This window comes from Terrapene carolina, unplaced genomic scaffold (genome assembly GCF_002925995.2).
Source record: "Terrapene carolina triunguis isolate 2854851 unplaced genomic scaffold, T_m_triunguis-2.0 Scaffold641, whole genome shotgun sequence".
Classification (NCBI taxonomy): domain Eukaryota; kingdom Metazoa; phylum Chordata; order Testudines; family Emydidae; genus Terrapene; species Terrapene triunguis.
The window spans coordinates 74,278-100,107 of record NW_020664992.1 but is presented as its reverse complement, the minus strand read 5'-3'; the positions used below and the strand labels follow the sequence as shown (position 1 = coordinate 100,107).

The 25,830-nt window shown below is 55.6% G+C and overlaps 1 protein-coding gene across 1 annotated transcript in view; it reads right to left on the bottom strand.

Annotated features, from left to right (window-relative positions):
* The window catches only part of ANKRD52 (ankyrin repeat domain 52), a 49,874-nt gene that overhangs the window by 9,568 nt on the left and 14,476 nt on the right, over window positions 1-25,830 (bottom strand). The window contains exons 2-18 of the mRNA XM_029913445.1: window positions 21,895-21,995; window positions 18,047-18,125; window positions 16,211-16,281; window positions 11,862-12,062; window positions 11,359-11,446; window positions 9,837-9,979; window positions 8,937-9,149; window positions 8,639-8,717; window positions 7,826-7,940; window positions 6,940-7,022; window positions 6,717-6,834; window positions 5,597-5,665; window positions 5,022-5,162; window positions 4,287-4,364; window positions 3,743-3,854; window positions 2,766-2,837; window positions 909-1,189 (exon numbers count right to left, since the gene is read on the bottom strand). Coding sequence (XP_029769305.1) covers window positions 909-1,189; window positions 2,766-2,837; window positions 3,743-3,854; window positions 4,287-4,364; window positions 5,022-5,162; window positions 5,597-5,665; window positions 6,717-6,834; window positions 6,940-7,022; window positions 7,826-7,940; window positions 8,639-8,717; window positions 8,937-9,149; window positions 9,837-9,979; window positions 11,359-11,446; window positions 11,862-12,062; window positions 16,211-16,281; window positions 18,047-18,125; window positions 21,895-21,995 — 2,044 coding nt within the window. The remainder of the gene's footprint in view (window positions 1-908; window positions 1,190-2,765; window positions 2,838-3,742; window positions 3,855-4,286; window positions 4,365-5,021; window positions 5,163-5,596; window positions 5,666-6,716; window positions 6,835-6,939; window positions 7,023-7,825; window positions 7,941-8,638; window positions 8,718-8,936; window positions 9,150-9,836; window positions 9,980-11,358; window positions 11,447-11,861; window positions 12,063-16,210; window positions 16,282-18,046; window positions 18,126-21,894; window positions 21,996-25,830) is intronic.

Here is a 25,830-nt window from a genome sequence, read left to right as displayed (position 1 = left end):
GTGAAACTTGTGTCGCTCGGGGGGGCTTTTTCATGCCCCGGAGCGATGCAAGTTAGAGCCTTTGAGAGAACCTGTTAACAGTCTACAAATATGCTGAGGGCTGTTATAATGAGAACGGTGATCAATTGTTGTCCATGTCCACTGGAGGTAGGACAAGAAGCAATGGGCTTCATCTGCAGCAAGGGAGATTTAGGTTAGACTCTAATTTAAGGTTTCGCGTGCCAGTAATACATGTTAACTTTTTAGAAGGTCTTTCTATAAGTCTATAATATAGAACTAAACTATTGTTGTATGTAAAGTAAATAAGGTGTTTAAAATGTTTAAGAAGCTTCATTTAAAATTAAATTAAAACGCAGAGCCCCCCGGACCGGTGGCCAGGACCCGGGCAGTGTGAGTGCCACTGAAAATCAGCTCGTGTGCCGCCTTCGGCACGCGTGCCATAGGTTGCCGACCCCTGGGTGAGACGTTAGGAAAAACTTTCGAACTCGAAGGGGAGTTAAGCTCTGGAACAGATCAGGGGAGATGGTGAAATCCGTATCACTGGGGCGGTTTTAAGCACGGGTGGGACACACAGCGGTCAGGGCAGATCTAGATGTACTTGGTGCTGCCTCAGCGCAGGGGGCTGGACTTTATGACCTCTCGAGGTCCCTTCCAGCCCAACATTTCTATGACTCTATGATTCTATAGTTCAGGCTTTTGCCACAGCTTCCTCTTTTATAAGGCCCAGGTACTCCTGTAGCAGGTAATTGGTCACAGGACCCTGCTCCTGCTTGAAGGGGCCAGTCACCCTGCACCATCCCCTTTCATGACCTCAAAAGGAGCCATGTTAAGTCACCCCGAGCCAAGCAGGCTGTCTGCAGCCCCGTTGTGGGTCAGGCAGGGGGAGGCCTGGGCTCTGAAGGGCTGACTGCAGCAAAGAACCCTGCAATGAGATTTGTGGTGCCCGATCCACTGACCAACCCAGCAGAGGTGCCTTTCCACTCCCACCTGCAGCATGGAGCGGCGTCCACTTCTTCTTCTTCTCCTTCACAAGGGCGGAAGCACCGTGGCTGGTGAGCACCTCCACGCACTCCGTGGAGCCCCTCTCCGTGGCAAGGTACAGCGCCGTCCGCCCTTTGTGGTCCCGCACGTCAAGGTTCACGAGGGTTTCGGCAAGTGTCTTTAGGGCTTCACAGTGACCGTTATAGGCCTGCAGGCAACACAGAGCATGTCCCCTTAGGAAAGGAGCCGGACACACGCTGTCCAGGAGGAAGGGGCAGTAAAAATTCTCTACCACCGTTCTAATGAAAGCTCTCTCAATACCATGCCAACCACGCTCCCCCTTCCGCCCCCCTGGCCGGTGCCTGCGGAACTGCCAAGGTGCACGCTCTGGAAGGGACAGTGTGAAATACCCCATTTTCCTCCTGCTGCTGTCCAGATTGCTTATACCTCCCCCTCTCGCCCCAGCGACTGGCACCGCAGCGTACGACTGCCCGGCTGACGCGTGCCCTTGTTTCCCTCGCGCGTAACTTGTCCGCTGCTGCTGCTGTGTAAATGCCACAAGTTACTAATTCGAAACAGGCTATTCTCGTTTGAAAACGATCAAAACGAATTCGTCCTGACAGCATGAATTATTGGGCTCAATACAGGGGTAATGGGGTTAATTTCTCCCGCCCGTGGGGGGCCAGACTAGAGGATCTGATGGTCTCTTCTGGCCTGAAGACCTGAATCTTTACAAAGAAACCTTGAAAAATTAGCCAAGCTTAAAAAAAGCGAGACATTGCCCAGCTGCCTACAAGGCAATGGAGAAGGGGCTACAACCTGCTGCAAACTCCCCTCCTTCCGTGTCTCGGACAGCACAGAGCACAAGATCTGTGCTTAGCCACGGGACAGCAGCCACTGTTTCAGAGCCTGACACCCCACCATCAGGCAGTGTGGTTAGCCCTATTGCGCACATGGCAGCGCTGGAAGCAAAGCCAACCTTGTTTCTTCACCAGCGATGTCAGGACAGTGTAGCCTTTAGATTAATTTGGAGTGCAAAATGCATGTCACTAGGCACAGGTGCCGTCTTTGGTGGCTACTCAGAGATGAATAGAGAGGATGATTGGTGTGACCCACAGGGACTTTAGGAGTTTTATTAACACCGCAATCAATGTAAGCCTAAATCACAGACTAGGAAACATGACAAGAACACCGGCAGACGCTGCGTCACATCCACTCACCAACCCCTGGGCCGGCGGGTTCCCCTGAAGGTGAGATGAAGTGTGAAGCTTGTCACCACCCTGTCATCCTGAGATCCCACTGAGGGGCCGGTTTGTCTCTCTCTTTAGGCCCCTGTTCTCTACACCCACCTATGTCCGAGACGATATTTGATTAAGTCTTGGCCTCTTGTCCATATCTGCCATCCCTGCTCCCCAGTTTGGGGATTGTAAGGCTTTGTGGAGACAGACGTTCTCTATACAGTGCAGTTAACGAGTCTGGCTAAATAAAACCTTTACAGCACAAGACAGCTATTTGCTAGAGCTTCGAACCCAAGGTTACTTACTAATTCTACCTTCTCTTAGGCTTAATGTAGCCTTATGCTACTACTAGGCCTCAAATACCAGGCTGCAGGCTCACTACCAAGCCTATTTTCAAATAATCTTTCCGTTTCTTTGCATGAGAGCTTTAGTTTCATGTGCGCTCATTCAGCCGGCATCTGAACTCTGTCTAAGATACAGAGTGTGTATTTTCCTGATCACATGAGCTCAGGTCATGGGTCAAAGGTCAACAGTAGACAAACTTACAGCTAAGTGCAAAGGGCTGACTGGGATGGTGCTTTCCACGTCCTCCAGGCAGTTAAAAGACATTTCCAGGAGCTGCAACAAAACAAGCCACGGTAAACTCGTCAGGTTGTACTGCTGCTCCGTTCTGGCCACCACGGGCAACGCCACCAGCGTGCTGTGCTGTGCGGCGCAGCTGGGATGTTGGAAACCAGCCCCCGACTGCACCAAAGCCAGGTGCTTGGAACCCGGTGTGGAAGCAGAGTTTTTCTCCGACACCGGAATGGAGAAATTCCTTTCATGGAGTAGATCTCCCCACTGCTTTCACTAAAGAGATCGGGATCGAGCGCCGAAGACATTTGAGTCCGATTCCTTTTATCTGGGCACTAGCCCCGTGCATCTCACCCGTTGGTGCACCCCAAATGGATTGCTTCATCATGGGTGTTTAAAAATGGCCTCACTGCTCTTCCCAACAGGAAGATGGCTTCCATGTACCCTGGAAGGGAGCCGTCTTCCAGGAGAGCACCTCAGTGCGTTTCTGAGACGCGCAGCACCCCAGTGCCCGTCGCTCACTGGCCTGCGGCTCCTCGGCTGAGGTTACCATCCTGTCTTTGGGAGCTGGCCTGAGATCCGGGCACAGCTGAGTGCACCAGTCACCAAGTCTCCTCTCTGCTCCCATCTTATCTTTTTGGGGGAACGGGCAAGCTGGCAAGCACCGGCTTCCCCTCCTCAGCCAGATCCGAGGAGGGGGACTAGGAGCCCTACACCATAATCCCAGTTCCTTCCTCCCTCGTCACACAGCTCCGCCCCCCACACTTTCGGCTGCAGCACTCGCCCCTGGCCACTCCCCAGAAGACTTCTGCCATACTCCTAGATTTAGCTGGGGAGGCTGAGCAGAAACTTCCCCACTACTTCTTCCTGGGAGCACTCCTCATTCGAGTCGCCTGTAAGCCAAAGGGCACCAGGCAGCTTCGACTGCCCCCCACCCCCGGCCTGCTTACCAACTCGAGGTTCTGTCTGTTGCCGTAGGCAGCTGCATAGTGGACAGCGGTGTATCCCTGCTTGTCCCGGAGCGACGCGTCCGCACCGTTATCCAGTAAGAACTCTAAACAACTGCAAGGGGCACAGGGGAGAGGCGGTGGTCAGACACGTGTTCCCACGGAAGCGCCTGCCAGGCCAGCTCTAATCAGCCAGCACAGATTCCAGGCAAACGCCAGATCCTCGCTGCCCAGCACACGGGGTGCGAAAAGGACTCAGTGTCCCCCCTGAAATTCCCGCTAAAGGCAATGAGAGCGCTGTGCCCCGGTACCCCAGCTAGTGAGGACTGGATCTGCCTCAAGGCACTTTTGAGCCAAGGGCAGATCCTTATTAAAAGTCAGTCACTCCAATGCCTGCTGGAGACGCCCCAGCGCACCGGCTCGGAGGGTGCCTCTTAGCTGAGAGCGGGTGGGGGAAGGGGAAATGGCGGGGTTCCACCAGTGCCATGGGAGACGGGACGGACGACAAACGTTATCCCCGAGCAGGGGGTTGAGATCGGTCACTCACAAGAATGCCTCCTTCACTCTGGACTCCTTCAGTGGCTCCTCGTCAGTGTCATGGCTGTTTCCTGAATGAGTCTCCGCTCTGAAAGATCGCAAGCCCGCGTCAGCTGGCTGAGACAAAGCCAGCGAGGGGGACGGGGAAGCTGGAGAGACCCCAGCCAGCTCGCAAACGCCCGGACGCTTTCCGCTCTTGGAAAGCCAGGTCCAGACCCACTCCCTGCAACAGCAGCCACACAGCCCTGGAAGAGCCTCTCTTCCGCCCCCGCCCCGCCGCACTAGGGTGAACGTCGGTTCTTTTGGACCCGTTTCCCGCTGCCTTCGTAGCAGAAGAGCATGCTGCACCACACGGGCCCGGCAGCATAAGCAGGGGGCTTTGTTCTTCATCAGTGATTTGTTTCTACCATCTTAGGACCAAGAGCTGAGAAAACCCTAAGGAAGCCTCCTCCTCAGCGGCAAGTCAGCATTATCCCTATTTCACACGCCTAGAGGGGAGGGGACTTGCCATCACCCAGCAGAGCTGGGAGCAGACCCCAGGAGTCCAGAGATAGGCACTGGCCTATCCTTCCTTTCCCTTACAATGCTCCTCCTCTTTAGAAGCCACCAGGCACCACCTCCCACCAGGGAGCTGCCGGGTACCCGCTCCAATCAGGAAGTACCACGGACCAGTCGGCTTAGGGCCCTGCCCTGTGGTCTCCAGCAGCAGCTGCTACGGGAGGCAGGTCCCTCGGGGCATTCCTACCTCCTGTACGTGTCCGAAGCAGCAGCATAGTGTAAGGGAGTGCAGCCTTTACAGTCCGTCTCGTTAATACTGGCTCCGGCGGTGACCAGCGTCACCGTACACTGATAGCTGCCATTGGCAGCCGCGTAGTGCAGTGGAGTCCTGGGGAGGAGAGCAGAAAACGGAGTGAGGAACGCCCGCCGCTATGCACAGCGGCTGCAAACCCAAGGAGACGGCAGCCTCACAACGCAGAGACAGCTGCAGCCAGGCCCAAGTGACACCCACGCACGGCACAGCAATATCCAACCCCCCCGATAGGCTACGCGGCTCCCCCTTGGGGCAGCAGCAACTCTCCGAGAAGTGGAGCTGGGCTCCCGGGGGGGGAGGAGGGGACACTGATATGGGTGACTTCTGCTCTGCGAGCACCTTCAGGGCAGGACAAGCCCCTGCCGCCCACTCACGCCCGCCGATCTTCCCAGCCACAGGGGCTCACCGCCCTAACGCCCAGCTCTCTGTCCCCCGGCCCCGAGGGCACGATTGTTCACAGAAAACTTCTCTCTGCCCCTTCACACGGGTGTGCCGCCATCAGTACTTACCTTCCAAATTTATCTCTCCTCCTCAAGTCAGCACCGCTGCTCAACAGCAAATTAAGACATTCAACGTTCCTGTAGAGGGAACAGAGGGGAAACCCGCTGAGAGGGGCTGGGTGGAACCTGAACGCCGTCCCTCTTCCGGTCAGAGCTGGCTCTCTGGGACTGCTCTGCCTAACACGTGGCCTGCGCCTGCCTGCAGCCCATTTTCACATTTGTAAGACAAGAGAGTACGATCGAGCGCCCTGCCCGTCCCCACTGCCATGGTGTCTAGACGACCCACTGCACTGGGGGCTGCCCGTATCACTAGCAACTCTCCAGCTCTCCAGGAACACGCTTGTGCCTCCATTTCTCTCTTCCCTCTGCAGCGACTGGGAATCGTATCTAGGTATTCGCAACCTGGCTGGATGGGTAATAAAACTCAACCCCTGCCACTAGCATGATCTAGGCATTGGATTTCATGCTACGAATAGGATCTACGACTCCTGGGTGCTGTTCCCGGCTGGGCCCCTGACTTGCTGATTGAGCGGAGGAGAAGCAGCATTCCCGTGAGCCCCTCTTTCCCCACTGAGATGAGAGCTGTGCAACCCGCTCGCAGGGCTAAGCGCTCTCCGTCAGCGCCGGCATGAAATCAAACTGTAGTGGGCCACGCGAACTAAACGCACCGGGGAAATACAATTCATTAGTTACCAATACTTCGCATTCACTCTTCAGAGTGCTTTACCAACATGGCCCATTCCCCCTTACAATACCCCCTGGGAGGCAGGGAAGCATTTTAAACATGGGGAAACTGAGGAACAAAGGTAAGTGACTTGCCCAGAGGCCCGGCGCGTTCACAGCGGAAGCAGGAATCAAAAGGCTCAGCTCTCCCAGGCTCTGCTCTAGACACTAGCCCCCATTTCCCTCCCAGAGCCGGGAACAGAACCCAGATGAGCTGACCCCCCAATCGTGTCCTGACCACTAGACCACACTGCCTACGTTATACACTGCAGTACGCAGACAGGAGGCAGGCTGCGTTTGGGGCTAAAGAACTTGACGTCCCCGTGACAGGGCGAAAGCAGCGGCAGTCGCCTCTCCCTAGAGGGCTGCCGGTGAGCCCGGAGTGATGCCCGGGGCAGGGACTCACCCTCCAGAAGCAGCAGCATGGAGGCACGTCCTCCCAAGGTTGTCAGGCGTGTTGATATCGAAACCCGCGGACAGCACGTGTTCGTTGCTCAGTGAGGAGACGATGCTGTACAGCTGACCTGTGGGGCAGGAGGAGACGGGTCAGGCGAGGACTCGCCAGGCCCCCCCAGCCCAGGCTACCCTCCCCCTCCACATCCCTCCAAGCCACCCCAGGCTTTGCTCACCTGAGGAAAGTAGCTTACGACAACAGTCTGAAAATCCAAAGAGAACAGCTAAGTGCAGAGGGAACATGTCGTGGATTCCACGCCTGCCAACAGGGAGAGAGGGCGGATAGGAAAGGAACAGTTACAGCTCGCTGCCCTCTGAAGCCCTAGCCCCAGCTAGCAGACAGTCCTTCCTCCTGTCCCCCTGACGTGGGGGTCTCCTGATGGTGGAGAAGGAATCCTACCCCATGCCAGCCTGCAGGCTCTCCCATCAGCCCTCCCTACCCTCAGCAAATTTCCTTCCGCACCGCAGCAGAGCCTGAAGCTAGACAGGCCCATGGGATGACCTAGTCTAACGCAGGCCGTTCAGGTGCCCCCACAGAGCCCTCTAGCAAGCCCAACCACTATAGTTAGATCAAAACATTTCAGTCCTCAGGAAAATCAACCAGTGTCTCCAGTTCTCCGCCTGTGGCACGAAGGGCCCCCCCCCGCCCAAGGCCCGTAGGGGAGACATGAGCGATGATCCAGCAAGCGAGCCGGGCGCCATGCTGCAGAGGAAGGCGAAAACGCCCCAAAGCCCCCGCCAATCTGACCTAGGGGGGGAATTGCTCCCCTGCCCCAAATCTGGCGATCGGTTTGACCCAGGCACATGAGCAAGAGCCGGCAGCTAAGAAGGCTTCTCCGCTCTGCCTCTGAGCACGGGTCTAACCGGTCCCGTCTCCAGCCGTGGAGAATCGCTGATGCTTCAGAGAAAGGCAAAAAAAACCCAGAATCCCTCACGTCAATTGCACATCAGGGGGAAAACTGTCTCCCACTGGATGAGCCCGCCCCCCGCTCTCTGCCCGAGTGCACCTCCCGCATCGCCACACCCCGGCGAGAAGGGGGTTCATCCTGGAGGCCTCCTCACCTTGCAGTGTCAGCACCATTCGTCATCAAAGTACTAATTAGCAGCTCGTGGCCGTATCTAGCAGCAACATGGAGGGGGGTATTGCCATATTTGTCAGCACAGTCTATCTCGCTGCCTAGAAAAGAAAGCAAGAAGCAGCCGGCTTGGTGGGGAGTTTCTGGCTCAGGCAGCCCAAGACCTGCTCCCCCTCGTTCCCCGCGGAGGGCTGCGGAGCATTGCACCGAGACAGCGTCACGCCGCCGTTCTCCTGGCAGAAGGCCCAACCTAACTGCTACCGTAACCCACGGATGAGTGTGTGTGACAGCCCTCCTCCCCGCTCCCCACACACCTCCCCCATGCCTGATCTGCAAAGCGTCTGAGTGCGTCGCAGCCCCAGCTATGGAGCCCGGGCGCTTTATGCAGCTCCTGCGTTTGGCTCGGGCGGTCCCCGGTTCAGCCCTGGCCGCAGCCGCCAAGACAGCGGCTGGCACTGGACTCAGAGGACGATTGTCTCTGGTGGCAGGATCTAGCAGCACTGACAGCTCTTTGGCCCTGAGCTTCCATGCGGCTGGAATTCCAGCTTGGTGCGCCACGAGAGCGAAGATCCAGACCGAACACGCGTCTCCCTGTGAGGGGTGGCTGTTCAGCTGGGGAACGGAGCTGATTTTGGGGGTGGGGGGGAGGCAGGGCACTTCATTCCCCTGGCAGACGCTATTAAACACTGAAACAAGGAGAGAGGGATGGGGTGCCCGGGAGGCACCGGTTGGTGAGAGAGCTGGAGTGAAATGCCCGGTAGGAGAAGAACATTAGCTCAGCATCCAGAGAGCCACTTACCGTTCTGTATGAGGATCTGAGAACGTGTAAACCGTCCGTGAATGGCAGCCATATGCAAAGGGCTCTTCCCTTCCTTACTCTGCAGAGAGAGAGAGAGAGAGAAAGAGGGGGTGGAACTAGCCAGCTGGTGACACTGTCCCCGAGCTCAGCGATTGAGGGGTGAAAGTCCCGTCCGTGCCTGGAAGATCCCGTGTGTCTGGGTTCCGAACTCCATCCTTCCTCCCCACACCCACCTGAGTTCATCCCACCTGCCGCCCCTGCCTGTCTCGTGCGCGTGGTCCGGCCCCGGCCGGCGTACCTGAAAGTTCACGTCGGCTCCATTGTTCACAAGGAGCTCCAGGCAAAGGGCCCCGTTGGTGGAGACGGCAGCAAAGTGCAGAGGGGTGAAGCCCTTCTCGTTGGGCTGATTGACGTTGGCGCCGTAGTTGACCAGCTCATTGGCCACGGCATCCTGGCCCATGTAACAGGCGATGTGAAGTGCAGTGTTCCCAAGGCAATTGGGTTCATCGATCTGCGGGAACGAACAGAGCCGAGAGCCTTCAGGGGATCTCGGTCACGGATGGGCTGGGACTGGCCAAGAAAGGGGGTGGGGAGGGGAGCCCATTCTACCGAGAACCAGACGCCATCAATCCCTGATCTCCTCCTCCACACATTCCCCATCCATGCCCAATGAGTCACCCACCCCCCATTCCCCTCAGTGCCCGGGGACCCCCTCAAGTCATCACAGGAAACAGAAGCAAATGCTGACTGCTCAGCACAGGAGATGAAGAAAAGTCCCAAATCCAACTGAAACAAGGGCCAAACACTGTTAACTCCAGGGGGAATTTGGGTAGGACAATGTCATTAACTCCCCTAACTCTTGGGGAAAGCACTGGTGGATCTTTAAAAAGCACAAGTGACCAGGGCCTCAGTTTTCCCTCTCTAGCGTCAAGTCCAGCAGCATCCCGCTGGGATCCGTGCAGCCCCAGTGGGTGACAATGCCCACTCACTCCCCCCATGACAGCCAGAGAGTTTCCAGCACCCCCACGGATTTCACCCATCCAAGGACTAAGGCCGCACACTCTCCCGGGACATCTCCCAGCGTCTGCCTACACCCAGCGCCTTCCTTAGAGTCCGCAGAGCAAGCGGAGCCATGATCCCGCAATGGCACTGGACTGGAGTTGGCCACGTTCGTTTGCCAAGCCGCCGCTGGCCTCACCTCGACTCCCAGCCTCAGCAGGTGTTTCACGACCTCGACCTGGCCACTGGCTGCCGCGGTGTGGAGCAAGGTGTAACCCTTCTTATCCTTGCACATGACGTCAGCTCCCCGGGCCACCAGCAGCTTCAGAACTTCCAAATGCCCTGCGCAAAGGAAACAGGAACTCAGGGCTGCAGCACCTCCGCGGCCGGTGAGTCCTGAGCACGGCAGCGATGGGGGCTTCAGGGTCGATACGCGGCCACCAGACACAGGACTGGGACCCGCCATCGCGTTCCACGGAACAGCCACCTGGGCGGCCCAGAGGGGGAAAGATTCCCCGCCCCCCAGCCATGCCATGAAGCTTGCTAACAAGGCGATTCAGATAGAAATGTCTTAGTTTGACTTCACTTGCTCCACATGGGATGGGCAGGGGCTTGGATACGTGGATCAAGAGCTTTGTCTAGCCTCCGTATCCTCCACTGAAATGCTGTAACTCCCTGCAGTTCAATCCTCCTGTCCCTTTGACACCAACACCAGCAGTGGAGGGGACCTGCTTTTCCCTGGCCGCGCAGCGGTGGCATAATATTAGCGCCGTCCCCCGGTGCAGCGCCGTCACTGGCCACGGCCTGCTAATGCCAGCAGGACTTGGGCCTGACAGCAGTAAGAAGTGGCACGAGGCTGCCCCCTGGCTGTCACTGTCCAGACTTTGCTCCCCCATAAGTTAGGGGGGAGAGAAGAGGCTGTATGTCATAGGGCGTACCTGCCCTGTAGCACCCCCTCCCTCAGTTTCCCATCACCCCCTCTGGGCTGCCTTTCATGGGTAGAGCCTTGATGCCCAGGCTACTTCCCTGGGGTCCTCCCAGCCCCTAATTTAGGGCCTTCCCCACCAACCTGAGTTCTCTGCCATCACCTGACCCCAGGGAGCCCTACTCCTGAGGCCGGGAGGTAGCTACCTGTGGCACAAGCGGACTGAGCAATCCGGGCTGGCTGGCCCCCAGCCTCCTAGCCTTTGCGGGGCAGGCCTCCCCATTACACCTTCGTAACGTGCTTTTGCATACGAAAGGTGCCACGCGCCCTCCCAAGTCCAGCGTCTCCCCCACCCCCTTGCAGCCACACACTGATGGGCGAGTCCAGAAAAGGGTTCTCCTCCCACCCTGCCTGCCAGATCTCGGCTGGCTCTGTCCCTTCTCCTCCCACACGGCAAGCCACGTGATGCCAGGCCCGGGACAAGAGAGATCTGGAGCCCTGGCTGCCGAACGAAGATCACACGGGAGTCAGGCCCAGGTGCTGAATGACACCCGAAGAGCTCACAGCTGCAGGGGGAGGGGACGGTTTTGAGGTTCTATGTGCAGAACTGGTGAGACTGGGGGGAAGGGGAGAACACCCATGGCGGTGTGCCCCCCAGCCCAGACTCACTGCCTGTGCCACTAGCTGTATCCACAGGGGAGTCCCAAAAGGGGACGCTGGGGAACTGGGAAGTACCTGTATCAGAACAGGGCCAGCTAACAAAGGGACAGACAGGCAAGGCACGAGGGAGATGTACCTAGGAAGGCTGCCCAGTGGATGGGCTGACGCTCCTTCTTGTCACACGTGCTCAGGCTGGCCCCCTTGTTTAAGAGCAAGTTCACCACCTGGAGGAGAGAGGAAGCAGTCAGAGGAACGGCTCCCACCAAATTCCGCCAGCCCCGTCCCGGCACACACGAGAGCCTCGCGCCTTCTGCAGCCCCTGGAGCGACGGGGCCCAGCTGGCCTCCAGGCACTGCCACAATTTAAAGGTTTCCTAGCAGTAGCTGAACCTGGCCAGCCGGGGGTGCGGCCGGAGGTCAGTCAGACCAGAGAGGGCTCTCTCCAGACAGGCGAGCTGGTTCAGAGGGCAGGAAACAGATGCTGCCTGTTGGGGGTCCATGGTAGAGGATTTCTCTCCGAGGCTCCTGCCCACGGAGCGCAGGCATCTAAGGACGAACCCCCAAGTCCCGAGCGCCTCCTCCCTCCGGACCACCCGCCCGCCCCCCCTCAGGGAGGAACACGCAGGTGCGGGCCGCTCACCTCGATGTGGCCGCTGTGCACGGCGTGGTGCAGCGCCGTGCGGCCGGTGCGATCTGCCACGTTCACACTGCTCAGCAGGGGGATGATGGCCTCCGCGCACTTGGTGGCTCTGTTGGCAGCGGCGACGTGGAGCGGCGTTTGCCAGTACTTATCGCGGGCGTTGACGTCCGCCGAGTGCTTCAGGAGGAGGTTAAGTGCCTTCTGCCAGGACAGAGAAAGGGTGGCTGTACCCCACGCCGGTGGGGGCAGACAAAGCCTCAGGAGCTAAGCAGCACCATTCGGTCTTGAAATTAAACCAAGTAGCCGGGGTGAAGGGGCAGGTTCATCACTAGCAACGCGTCTGGTTACCCTACCCGCCTCTTAGATCGGTAACGGCAGCCCACCGCTCGCCCAGGGACTACAACTCCCAGCATGCAATGCTTCATCTTGAGCCCCGCTGCTGGATATCGGAGTGGGCCAAGCTGGTGTGGGAAGGCTGCGATTTGGTTGGGTTTGCACACCGCACTCATCACCACGGCTGCCAGTTTGGGCAGCTCCTTGCCCGTCCTCTTCCTTTTTCAATGCCACCCTGCCGAGACGCAGCCTGCTGCAGAAGGCTGGCTCTGTCGGGGAGTGAGACTGGCCCTCCAAAAAGGCCTGGCGGCGTTTTAAAACTGGTGTAACGATCACACGTTAGCCAGGATGGTACAAAACCCTAGTGCAGGCAGGGCACGCTGTAGCTTAACACATGTTAGCCGGCTGACACCCGGTAACGTGCCCTGTCTCCACAACGACAAGTGTGCTGGCTATCACGTGTGAAACACACCCCTGTTTTCCTGGGGCCGAAGCAGCTGAGCAGCCTACGATGGGCTCATCTCTGGGGCGAATTCTATCCGCACCTCCAAAAACACTGCCCTGACCATTCAGCCCAACCGCGCCTGCCCAGAAGCAGCCTGGGACCGGAAGGGCTGGGAGTCAAGGTTTGCCCTTCGGGACCGGGGTGCTAGCTGGCAGAGTTGGCTGGGGCAGCGGGCGCTGTACCAGGCACTAGCTAGCGATACTCGTATTAGTCCTTCATTTCATTGCATGATTTTTCTTTTTTAAAACCACTGAAATCTAGACAGAGCCACGAGCAGTCGCCGATGATAGACAAGATCCCACAAACAGAACACTGAGGGGCCCCAGGCTGGGGTCTTCAAAGGCCCCTGCCCGCCCCCCACCAGATGGAATTTCAATGGGTGCTGGGCACCTAAGTCCCTTTGGCTTACCAGGACATCTGAGCCTCACACCGTGGGCAGCTGGGCCTTCACAAGACTACGCCTATCTCACCCTAGAGTGCCTCCTACTGGTCAGTGACAAGCCTCAAAGGGAGGTTAACTTATCGTCACTAAGCCGTTCCAGTAAGAGGAAAAGATGCTGCCCCTGACCCAAAGCCCCTGCTGAGAAAGGAAGAGGTACGTCCTTGAAAAACAACTCGGACAGCTGGCTAAACCACTGAACCGACCTACTGGAGCCAGACAACGTGTGAACGACCGAGGCCCTGAAATCAGGCAGGGAAGCTACAAAATGAGATGCTTTTTAAAGCTTCATTCTCCAGCCAAGCCCCTCAGGGATCTGACGCTAGCTACATCCGCCTTCGTGCAGGGAGCAGCTGGCACTGTTCCTCTAGAGACCCCCTCTGCCCACAAGCCGTTCCACTTCAGCTTTGCTTCTCCAAACCGTTAGCATGCAAGAGTGATGCCTCTAGAATGGACAGCGTGTTCCTCCTCAGCAGGGAACAGCAGAGACCTCCCCATGCCTCCGACTCCAACCCGAGTCCCTGGCCCTGATGAGATCCCCTCGTTCTTCCTCACTCCGGGGGCTGGCGGCTTGCAGGATTCTTGGGAGCATGCAGACGGAGCACGCGTCCCAGAATGCTGCTTTGTGTCCTCACGTGGGCATTGGCCAGGAAAGAACACTCCTTTGCCCTGGGCCTTTCATGGTGGAATCGTCCTGGGGGGCTCAGGGTGGGCCATGGACTGTCTAGGTGGCAGGTTCGAATCCAGCCCAGCTCGGGAGCGACCAAAAGGCTCGTGAACTGTTTGGTGGCCCTTGCAAGAAGTTTCTCGGTGTAGTTCCCAGAGGGCAACCAGCCACCTTCCAAATCACAGCAGCAGCTGCCGCCCTCCACCAGGCTCCCGCTGGCAGCCTCAGCCAAGGACTGACTGAGCCCTGGAGACCGAACTCCCCTCTCACCCCTTAAGAAGGCCCCCCCAAAAAGTCACACGGGTGTGCAGAGCAGAAAGGCCCCTTCCAAGGGGCAGGACTGAGAGCAGAGAACGAGGCACTCCAACGGAGCAATGGTGGGGACAAGAGAGACCCCAGCACACCCTCAGCATGCACCGCAGCCCTCAAATCCAAAGCCAGGACCCAGAACAGGGTTGCGATTGCCTGCCTGGAAACATCCCCAGCGCTGGGATAGATTCCATGGGGGAGCTCTTCAAAAGCACCTAAGAGATTTAGATGCTCAAGTTCCATTGAGGGCCAGTGGGATTTGTGCTCCTAAATGCCTTCAGTGCCTTTGAGACGCTCCCCACTCCTCCTCTGTTCTAATACGATTAGCAGGAATTCTCCCGCTGCCCAGGACTCGCGGGGTTCTTCCTCTTTGCCGTGGAGTTCTGCCTTTCTCTAGCCCATCTCAAAGGGCTTTGCCAACAATGCACCCCACAACCCCTCTGAAAGGTAGGCTGGCTACTACCCCTATTCCAGACGCAGCCGAGCCTAGGACACTGAGGGACAAAGCAGCTTGCACGTTAGTGACAACGTTCAGCTTTCCAGTCCCCTGCTCCGGCCGCTAGACCACAACGCTCCGCTCTCCCTCAAGCCGTCCGTACGTCAATTGGCTTCCACTGCCGCAAGGGAGGTTTAGGTTGGACATTAGGAAAAACGTCTTGTCAGGGTGGTCAAGCACGGGAATAAATTGCCCAGGGAGACTGTGGGATCTCCATCACTGGAGATTTTTAAGAGCAGGTTGGACAAACACTTGTCACGGATGGTCTAGAAAATACTTAGTCCTGCCATGAGTGCAGGGGACTGGACTAGATGACCTCTCGAGGGCCCTTCCAGTCCTACGATCCTTTGATTCTATATTTGTTTGGCCAACCTCTGCCACCCACGTCACAACCCTGTGACCAAAACAAAAGCCCCCCTTTCATAGCATCTCTGCCCAGAACTGGACCGAACTGGCTAGCGATGAAGGAGCTCGGATGTTTCCCTCCGGGTACAGATCTCTTGGGAACTAGCACAGAAAGGAACTGAGAATAAAGTGGCAATTTCACGATGTTTCAGTTCAAAGTTTTAAATCTTTGCTAAAGTTTCGCGGGGGATATTTGAGCGGGGAAGGCGAGCACTCGCCAACACTTGCTCACGAAACTGCAGAAAGGACGGGGCACGGAGGAAGAAGAAATTTCTGAGACACCTAATTGCTACACCTGGCATACAAGAGAAACTCCCATCAGTAGCTAGCATGTGGGACGCCGGGGGGAGTCGCCGGGTACAAAAGCCCCTTTTTTAGCGCTCAGGAGTCACTGAATAGCCTGGCACCTCCAGCCTGTTCTGCTGCCCATGATGTTAGCAGCCACCCTTGTGTACTATGCACGCTGACAGATTCAATTCTGTTCATCCACGGGGGAACTGTGCTTGACCTTTATCATTGTCACAGGAACACGCTGGAAATCAATGCAGAGAGCTGCACGTGAGGAAAGATTTAACTAGGCATACCTTGGCTAAACAACATTATCGGGGGCCCGCTGCTGACGGTACTGCCACTGCCTGCAAAGAAACTCATGTGCCCAGACGTGACTGCAGAAGTGAGCCCTCGGAGGGGGCAGACGTGATACTAGCAGATAGCTGAAAGGTGTAAGCATCACGGTGGGAGGGGAATTGGCTAGGGCGGTCCCAGGAGTATTATTACAATTAATAAAGTGAAGTTAAGCCCAGGGAAGGCTGAATATCAGGAAATACTTCCTGACAGTGAGATCCATTAGGCTGCGGCATCGTCTCCTAAAAGAAAGAGGTGGGAGCCCCACCACTTGGGGCATTTAAAACAAGACAAAGCCCTAACGGGAAGATATTGCAGGGAGAACCCATGTACTGGGGGTGGAGTAAAGGGAATATTATGGGTCTTTCCCAGTTCTGTTTTCTATTTTTCAAATTATGATGGGGTCTGGATGGTCCTTTATCTGCGTCGAAAGAGAACATCCAGCCCCCCAGGGCTCTCAGCTGGACTCAGAGCAGGCATGCAGACAGCAGGGGGAAGAAAACAGTTACTCCAAAAAGAGCCAAGAGGAGACGGACCGATTCATTACTGTGAGGCTTGCAAGGGCACCTACCTCATTGCGAGAAGCTGCGGCGCGATGCAGCGGGGTTAGCCAAACAGTGTCCTTTGCATTTACGTTAGCACCTGAGGAGACGGAGCAGAAAGAGGAGGTGAACACATCTGGGCAAGGGGCACTGCCAGGGTACAAGACTGTCAGATGCGCCAAGGCACCATCACTGTTTTTAAACACCCACTGCTGTATCTGCTTGGTTAGACAGCGTGTCAATTTCTTCGGTTAAAGAAGGAAACGGATTGAGCTTTAGGGCTGGTCTACACTTAAAAGTTAGGTCGACACTTAAAACTTCACACCTCGGAGCCAGTAGTTAAGCCAATCGAAACCGCACTGTAGACACAGCTGGGCTGATGGAAGAATTGTACCTACATCCACAGACCCCTTCTGTCACTGTAGCAAAGGTCTAGACCAGGGGTCCCCAACGCGGTGCCCGAGGGTGCCATGGCTGGGGCATCTCTATGCACCCGTGTACTGGCCGCCAGACAAACAGCCGCCGGAATGCCACCAAGCGACGCCTCTTGATGACGCTGCTTCTCGGTGGCATTTCGGCGGCAACGCTTCTTTGCTTGCCGCTTCTCGGCGGCATTTTGGTGGCTGCTTGTCCGGCGATCGCGCTGCTCGGCGGCTAGTCGTCCGGCGCCCGCCCCACGGAAAGGTTGGAGACCACGGGTCTAGACTGTGGTGCTACTGTAGCGTAGCTCTACCCTTAGTTTAGATGCTACAAGACATACGCTCCGGCACCAAGTGGAGCAGCTACGTGCAGCAGAGGGAATGCAGCACTGAGGTAGATGGAAAAAAACTACATTTCCCAGCACACACTGCTCCACCTTCATCTCAGTGGCCACAAGACTATCAGTCCCAGAATGCAGTGCGTCATCTTGTTCTAAAAGGAGGCTGCTCGGACAAAGATGGTGCATTTCATACTGGAATCTGTAGGTCTGTGTACAGGTGAAGGAGACCAGAGCCGCACTGCAGGAGTCTGCAGGCCTGGCTTTTGTCATCCCTGCTCTGCCGTCTCAAGATTCTCTGTGCCAGCCTAGGACTGTCAAAACCCAGCGTAGAGCTGTCCTGCTCTTCCACGCCACCAGCAAACTGCTGACAAGTCAAGGGCATCTGGAGAGAGCAATGACAATGAATGTCAGATTAGGGGCCTTTTTTCTCCCATCTATGGCGTGCAGAGAGCCAGCCTGGACGTAGATTTGAGCCGTTTCAGAGGAAAATGGAGGGGCTGGTACTTTGGGTTAGAGCCAAGTATGCAGCAGGCAGGTGCTGAGCAAAATTCTCTAGTCCTCATCCCACACCCAACAAATGATCCAGATCTGCGGCTCCCCACCCCACTCCTGCAGTTCGAGGCTTCCCCCCAGCCAGTTCTGTCACTATCCTTCAAACCTGACCCACAGCCCCTGCTATCCCAGCCCTGGGCTCCCCCCATAGAACTCGATCAATGCCCCTCAGTCCTGACCCACAGCCCCCCAGTATTACAGCGGTAGGCTCCCACCGAACTCTGCCATTGCCCCTCAATCCCAATTCACTGCTCCCCTCACCAGGTCTGCAGGTGCCCCTCAATCCCAACCCACAGCCCCCTAACTCCCAATATTCCAGTGCCAGGTTGTTTTAAGATTTGCACAAACCTCCTCTTGGCATCTGGGGGAGAGCAACTAATGACATTTCCTTTGTGACTCAAGCACCAATTCTCCTGTGGATGAAAAACCCTTGTACCCCCATGCCCTTGAGCAGCAGCCCTTCCACGTTAGACCCACAGGAGGACCAGGCTGGCTAAACCTGAGCACATCCATGCAGCCGGCTGTACTGGGCAGAGACAGTTGCGGGTCTTACCTGACAGTATTAGGAGCTCAATGATTGGGACATCTCCTAAGTAGGCAGCAGCATGCAGTGGGGTTCGTCGTTCTTGGTCCTGCCCAGGGAGATAAGAAAAGACCGTGATGCAACTATCCACACAGCAAACACCGCTCCTTCCCCATCCAACTTCCCCCACCCTAAAGACCCAAATGCTGCTTCCTGCCCTGAGGACATCTGGGTAAGTCTAAGTGATGGAGGAGTCTGCTTAGGACCAGCAATAACAGACAGCTTGGTGGGGAAGCAATGGACTACCTTTCATACCGCAGTCTGCTTCAGGGTATCTGTCAGGTGGAGCAGGGACCGGGGGTCAGGAATCCAGGGGTCTATTCCCAGTTCGGGGAGGTGAGTGGGGGCTAGTGGTTCGAGCAGGGGGCTGGGAGCCAGGACTCTCAGGTGGCTAATTTCTAACTCCGTCACCTTGGACAAGTTACTTCACTTCCTCCCTGCTCCAGCTTCCCTAAACAGAGATAGCATCTAGCTCGCAGGGTTATAAAGCTTAATGAAGGTTTGCAAAGCGCTTGGAGATCCCTACATGAAAGGTTTATAAAACCACCAAGCAGTCTTACCCCGGTGCGCCGCATACCCTTCACACACCCCGTCATTCTATGTCAAGTGCCAAGAACAATAAAAGCCTGCGAGCACCGGGAGCAGCTCCCAAAACGCACCAAGCCCAAGTGACTGGGAGAGGCTATAAAGGTGCAGGAAGCACAGCGTAGATAAGATCAGTTTTCTTCGCTTGGTGCTGGGCCCTGGGTAACCTCGTCCTTGAGGCATTTGGCTCAGTCTCGGCAAACACCAAGTGGGTTAGAGGGGCACAGAAGAGAGATTGAGGTCCCACCTTTTAATTGCATTTAATGAAAGTTGTATTTTTTTTCATTAAGTTAAACAAGAAAATAAGGAGAGAGAATCAAGACAACGACTGGTAGGACTGGCAAACAATCTGGAGAAGCAGAAAGTGAAACTGACCAATCTCATTCCCAAGTGAAATCAGCACCCGAAGAGATACGTGCGTTAAGTGTTAATCAGTCTCTCGTTTTTCGCGCCACAGAGCAAAGGCATTTTAGAGAAAGGATGATTCTGATCAACTCCCTTTAAAGAGAAGAGACTATAGAATTATCACGTCCTTGAACGAGGCAGCCAAGGAACAAAGTCTCCTGATCCCTTTGTAACATGTCAAGATATGATCTAACCATTAGTCCCAGTGGCTGGCACCAAAATCAGTGCGGGGCCTCCCCTCTGAGCCAGCACAGAGCCCCCGATGCTCGACCCAGACCCATGCTGCTCCCGTGCACTATTCATTCAGGGGACACAACAGTGCTAGCCCCGTGCGTGCTGCAGCATGGACAGAAAGAGGCTGAAGCATTCGATGCAATGGCCAAGAGCGTGCGGAAAATATAGCAGTAGGCCAGAGCACAGCTGGGAGCAGCATGCAGTGTGAAAACCTCATTAATGCCCCACAGCCTATCAGAGAGTCAGATGCTGAACCAGACTCAGCCACTTACCCAGAACCCATGACACTGACCTAGAGACACAGCCTAAAAGAGCAAGTAGTCACTGATCCAGAGCCAATCCCCAGCGCCACACGCTGACAGACAGCTAGGCTGAGCCAGTCATTTGTTGTTAACAGTGAGGGTCGGCACTGGGATAATTGACATGGGGTCGTGGCAGTTTTCAAATCGAGGTTGGATCCGCTCTAGTCCAAGCAGGAAGTGTTTCAGGGCAGCTCTCTGGCCTGTGTGATTCAGGAGGCCAGATCGGATGATCGCAGTGCTCCCCGTTTCTGGCCTTGGAATCTATCCACCGGCCTACCCGACAGACGGAGACACCCCTCTCAGCCATACACCTGCCACTGGTTTGTTCGCAGGAATCTTGGAAGCCAGATGAAGGGAGCGTTTGCATCCAAGTCTGATTGGAACATTTGCATGCGGATTTTACACTCCTCTTCCTCAGAGCTGGCTATTCAGGTTACATCACGGGCCACGATCGACCCAGGAGGCCGCTGAAGCAAGGGCACTCAAAATGAGCGTTTCTAGTAGGGACAGGGAGGTGCTGCTTCCGTTATACAAGGCGCTGGTGAGACCTCACTTGGAGTACTGTGTGCAGTTCTGGTCTCCTATGTTTAAAAGGGATGAACTGAAACTGGAACGGGTACAGAGAAGGGCAACTAGGATGATTCGAGGAATGGAAAACCTTTCCTATGAAAGGAGACTCGAGGAGCTTGGTTTGTTTAGCCTAACCAAAAGAAGGCTGAGGGGGGATATGATTGCTCTCTTTAAATATATCAAAGGGATAAATACCAGGGAGGGGGAGGAATTATTTCAGCTCAGTGCTAATGTGGACACGAGAACAAATGGATATAAACTGGCCGTGGGGAAATTTAGGCTTGAAATTAGACGAAGGTTTCTAACCGTCAGAGGGGTGAAATTTTGGAACAGCCTTCCGAGGGAAACGGTGGGGGCGAAAGACCTCTCTGGCTTCAAGATTAGGCTAGATAAGTTTATGGAGGGAATGGTTTGATGGGATTACGTGATTCTAATCAATTAGGCAATAACGGCCATCGCTGGTCAAATGAGGGTCTGGCTAGAGAATCTTGCCTGTATGCTCGGGGTTCTGCTGATCGCCATATTTGGGGTCGGGAAGGAATTTTCCTCCAGGGTAGATTGGCAGTGGCCCTGGAGGTTTTTCGCCTTCCTCCGCAGCATAGGGCAGGGGTCGCAAGCTGGAAGATTCTCTGCGTCTTGAAGTCTTTAGATCACGATCTGGAGACTTCAACAGCAGAGCTAAGGGAAAGTGGGGGGGTCAGCTTTTGTGGCCTGCATCATGCAGGGGGTCAGACTAGATGATCATATTGGTCCCTTCTGACCTTAAAGTCTATGAGTCTATGAGCTAGAAGGATGCATCTGACTGGCAAGAGAGTGAACGAACTGGCAGCTGCTATTCGTCCTGAAGACGGGGTGTGGCCTGAAGACTGCAGGCTGCAGCATTCAATATGGCATCTTCATCCAAAGGGCCAACCCCCCCCCCACAACTCAATCTGGACCACTGCATTCTGGGCCTGGCAAGCCACACCTCCTTACCCAAGGTGAGAACAGCCAGGTGGTAGCACCTGCAAGGCTGCATTTCGGCCAGCCCCACCCTGCTCGGGTGTACTCTGCAGCCAGATTTAAAAGAGGGGCAGTGAAAGTGCATCTGTATTCCTTGGGACGTGAGCTCTGCTCCACCCACCAGGCCAGCCTCAACACAGACAGCTCAGCCATGCTCTCATCCGACTATGCTGGACCTCTCTTCCAAAGGAGAGCAAGGGATGCTGGGGATGCAGCCAAACTAGTCCCAGTTCACTGCCCTTCCATTCACCTGCAGCCTTCAAACGAAGAGCAGAAAACCGACAAGACACTGCATTGTCCGAACGCTTTATAAATAGCAGGTAAGTCTCCCAGTGACTAGGATGTACCATTAACCCCATTTTACAGATGGGGAGAGGGAGGCCAGGGGACAAAGGCCCAGTATTTTAAAGATATTTAGGCATCCCAAGGCCGACCTAAGTCAGTTAGGTGTTGCAACCCCTAAATACCTTTCAAAATCTGAGCCAAAGTTGCAAAGCCAGGAATCGAACCCAGGAGCCTTGCCTCCAAGTTGCTACTCTAACCACTGGATCACACTGCAGAAAAGATTCTCGCTCGCTTACCAGAAGCGTAACAGTTCCACCCTCTCTGCTTTGGCTACACAAGCATATTTCAGAGGCAAAACAGAGGAGGACAGGTCAATCTGAGACAGGAGCGTCAGCATGCCACGCTAGACCAGGCAGCTGCTGCTCCAGCACTCACCAATATATTGATATTCTCTTTCTGGTTCAGCAACGACCGCACCTCCTCTATATCGCGGTTGAAGATGGCTTGGACCAGAGGAGGCTGCAAAGAGAAAGACACTCAAGCTGTGAAGCAGGTAAAATGAATGTGCAAGGACAGGGACGGGAGGATGGCCGGCAACATCATTCATATACCCCAAGACCAGCCCGACAAGTTAGTCACCTCACGCCACCTGGGTTTGTTTGGGGCTCCTGCTTCTATAGCAAACGCAACATCTACTGAGCCATTCTAGTGAGCTGCAGCTGTGGAGACAGGCCCAGCTGTGGCATCTGACAGGAATTCTCCCCCACTCCTTGCAGCTGAAGGCTTTTAATATTTATACAAGTCAATTTCTGTTTAAAAAAATAAAGAGAGAGAGAGAGGCTGCTGCTTCTGCAAGGATTAAAAAACTGAAGCGAAGTGAGTGTTGGTGGAAATTGCCGGGTTATCCACCCTAGGGAATAAAGCCACGAGATGAAGAAGCGTGGTACAAGTTTTGCACCCTACCCACGGGCCTGGAACGACTACATCTGGGGGGGCAGGGGCACCCAGTCAGGCCCTGATCCTGGCCAGATCTCAGTGGGAATCTGTCACCTTAGTTCTCTGCCAAGAAGAGGGCCAACTGCTGCCAGTTATGGGGGTTTTCCTGATGTAGACACTTGCCCGCGGGGAACTGGACAGAGACTCAAACTCGTTTCACACGGGGCCGCACTCAATAGCTGGCAACGGCGTTTGATTGCTCTGTTGTGGAGGCCAAAGACTTTGTAAAACTCAAAGAGGGACTGGCCATTTCTAAGAAGTTATAATGCCAACAAAACTCGTTTAGGAAGGGATATAAACCGTCAAGCTTCATGGCTTAAACCACTCTCTAATTATTGGGATGAGACCTTCATAGGGGGTAGATTATCCCACATCTGCCTTCCCCCGGGCTTCTTGCAACGTCCTTTGAAGTGGCCGGTGCTGGCCACTGTCTGAGACAAAATACTGTCTCGATGGATGACAGGTCTGATCCGGTCTGGCAATTCCTACACTTCTTACCCAGCCTGAATTTTAACAAGTGCCTTAGAGGGGAAAGACGCTGCATCCCTCTCCCAAATCCCCTGAGCCATCCGCTCCCAACAGGATACAGCATCCAATGAGCAAATACTCAGGAAAGCTAGATCTCGGGGGTCACTCAGTGAGAGGGGCAGGCCCTGAACCCAAAGACACTCTCTTTTCAGAACCCATGTATGGATTGTCTTCAATAGCAAGAGAGTGAACATGGCCCAGAGCAGGTCCCCCCTCTCCAATCTCACGCTGCAGGGTAACAGCCAAACCCCCTTCACCTCTCCCGTCACTACTTCTGGGGCTAGCTTCAGTTGCCATAAGATTTGGCTATAGCCAGAAAATGCCAACACTGATCCCATTGGCCTAAAATGGATCTTTACGGACAAGCCCCCACTTGCGATGTGCTCCACAAACCCCCTGTCCCATCCCTTACTTCACCCTATAATCCACCTTCCGACCCCTCTCAGTGGCCGAGAGCACACAGTTACCAGGAGTGGTACCCTGGAAGACCGACCTCAGGGAAAGTCAGAATCCCGACTGGTATCTTCGGTTCTGATGGCACGGGGGGAAACACACCCCCCTGGGAACCTGGTGCAGGTTCGGTTACGGTGGGTGAGCATCCCCCAGGCAGCTACCCGGCGCCTCTCTGCCGCAGTAACAGAACCCTGCTGCGGATTTCCTGTCACCCAAGCCTAGATTGTACTTTCTGTCATTTATCCTGGGAGCTCTTTGGGGCAGGGACCGCGGCCGCCTTTACGTCTGTATAGAACCAAGCGCACTGTGGCCAGGACCGAAAACAAACCACCACCCTTTGCTCAAGGTGGCGCAGCAAATCAGCTCTCTAGGCAAAGCAGATCTCCAAGCAGCACAGCTTCTGGGGTGATGCCTACTCCACCTTGCCCTCACATTCACTCCGGCACCACCAACCGCATCTGCTCATCTAGACTGGTCTGCTCAGCAGAGGGAACCCTGAACTTGCATTTCCAGGGCAGACTTGCCGCCCCTACTACCCTGCTAACTCCAGATTCCCTCTCCCCTCTCCATCCAAACACAGGCATGAAAGCAGCGAAAGGTAGGGGAACACATCCCCAGTCAGAGGGAACGAGCGAGTCATTCGCGTGGAATGCAGTGGACTCAGCATCCAGCGTTAGACATTTAAAAAAAAATAGATGCATAGACGATAATTATGCCCTGCACGGACTTCAGCGGAGCTTGCAAGCAATGCTGGGACTGACACACCCACCCACCATTCACAAGGGAAGCTGAATGTTTTGGTTACCAAAACAAATAATAATAATAATAAAAAAAAGGTTACTCCCCTGTTCCCTTCTCTCTCCGCCATGTGAGGCTTTAAACCCCCAGCCTACCGGTGAGATTGCAACAGCGAGGGACCACAGCAGGGGTAAATATCTAGCTTGGAGGAGTCAGCAGCCCACATCTCAGAAATCATTACTGCCGGGGTACGAACAAAGAGGGCTCATGTCAGATTAGGGGGTTCAAGATGAGATGTTTGCGGGCCAGTGGGGTATTTGGAGGAGTAGGGGGAGGTGCTGGGCGTCATCCAGGGAGTAAAGGGGGAGAAGCGAAGAACAACTGTGTATCAATATACTCTGCCTTAGGAAAGTGAAGTACATACGAGATTCAGGCTCCTCGGGGCCGGGAGGTTTAATTCATACCCCTTACAACAGAGATGCTTGAAACCTGACCCTTTTAGGGGAATTGTATGTGCGATGGTCATCTGTATAGCCACTCTTCCTTCCCCACCCGCCCCCCTGGGTGAGGGGGGTATCTACAGAGATCAGTCAGCCCTGCTGAATTGGGGGTTGTGACACAAGTCAAATGGGGTGCAGACAGGACTCACCCCCCCCCCGCAGTATGTAGGGAAGCTGAATCACATATACCGCCAATGGCAATAGGGTGCATGGGAAATGCCTCATCACACCCAGGGAAATGGCAGGGCATACAACAGCACCAACCCCCCCCCCCCAAGTGATGAAAGTGGGATGCGAGATGAATCACCCCCAACTTGTGAAAGTGGGGTGCACACCGTGGGTGGTGTCAAATCAAGCCCCGCCTCTGGCCCGAGGGGGGCTGAAACGGGAAGGGGGATAAGGGGGTGTAGAGGGAGAAAGGCAGGGAATGAAAACGGGGAGGCTCAAATCCTGTCCGGCCTTCGGGGGGATAAAGAGGTTGATGGGAGGAGTAAGGGGGTAGGAAGGATAGCTGGGGGAGACGGGGATAAGGAAGGAGATGGGGACGGGGAGGCAGGGAGAACACAGGGAACAGGCAGAGCTAGGAGATGGGGGACACCAATATGGGGGAGCAAAGGGAAGGAGGCAAAGATGAGGGCAGGCCAAGCGGGGCGGGGAGGAGGGGCAGAGCTGGAGGGCAAAGAGGCTGGCACTGGGGAAATGGGGCAGTGGGTTGGAAAGGGATAAAAAATGGGTGCAGAGAGGGTGGGGGGAAAGGGGGGGCAGAGGTGGGGCAGGGGGTGGATGGGGACCCCGGGGGGCCAAAGGCAGAGGGGCCAGGGCCAGAGACGGGGTGCGAGGGGCACTTGCAGAGATGGGGGGCAGGGGGTAGGTGGGGGGCCTAGGGAGCCAAAGGCAGAGAGGGTGGGGAGCAGAGATAGGGCGGAGGGGCAGAGGGTGAATGGGAGTCCCGGGGGGGTGAAGGCAGAGAGGGTGGGGAGCAGAAATTGGGGGCAGGGTGCAGGTGTGTGCAGTGGGTGGATGGGGACCCCTGGGGGGCAAAGGCAGAGGGAGCAGAGATGGGGATGGGGAGCAGAGATGGGGGCAGAGATGGGGCAGGGGGTGGATGGGGGTCCTGGGGGGGCGAAGGCAGAGGTGGCAGAGATGGGGCAGGGGG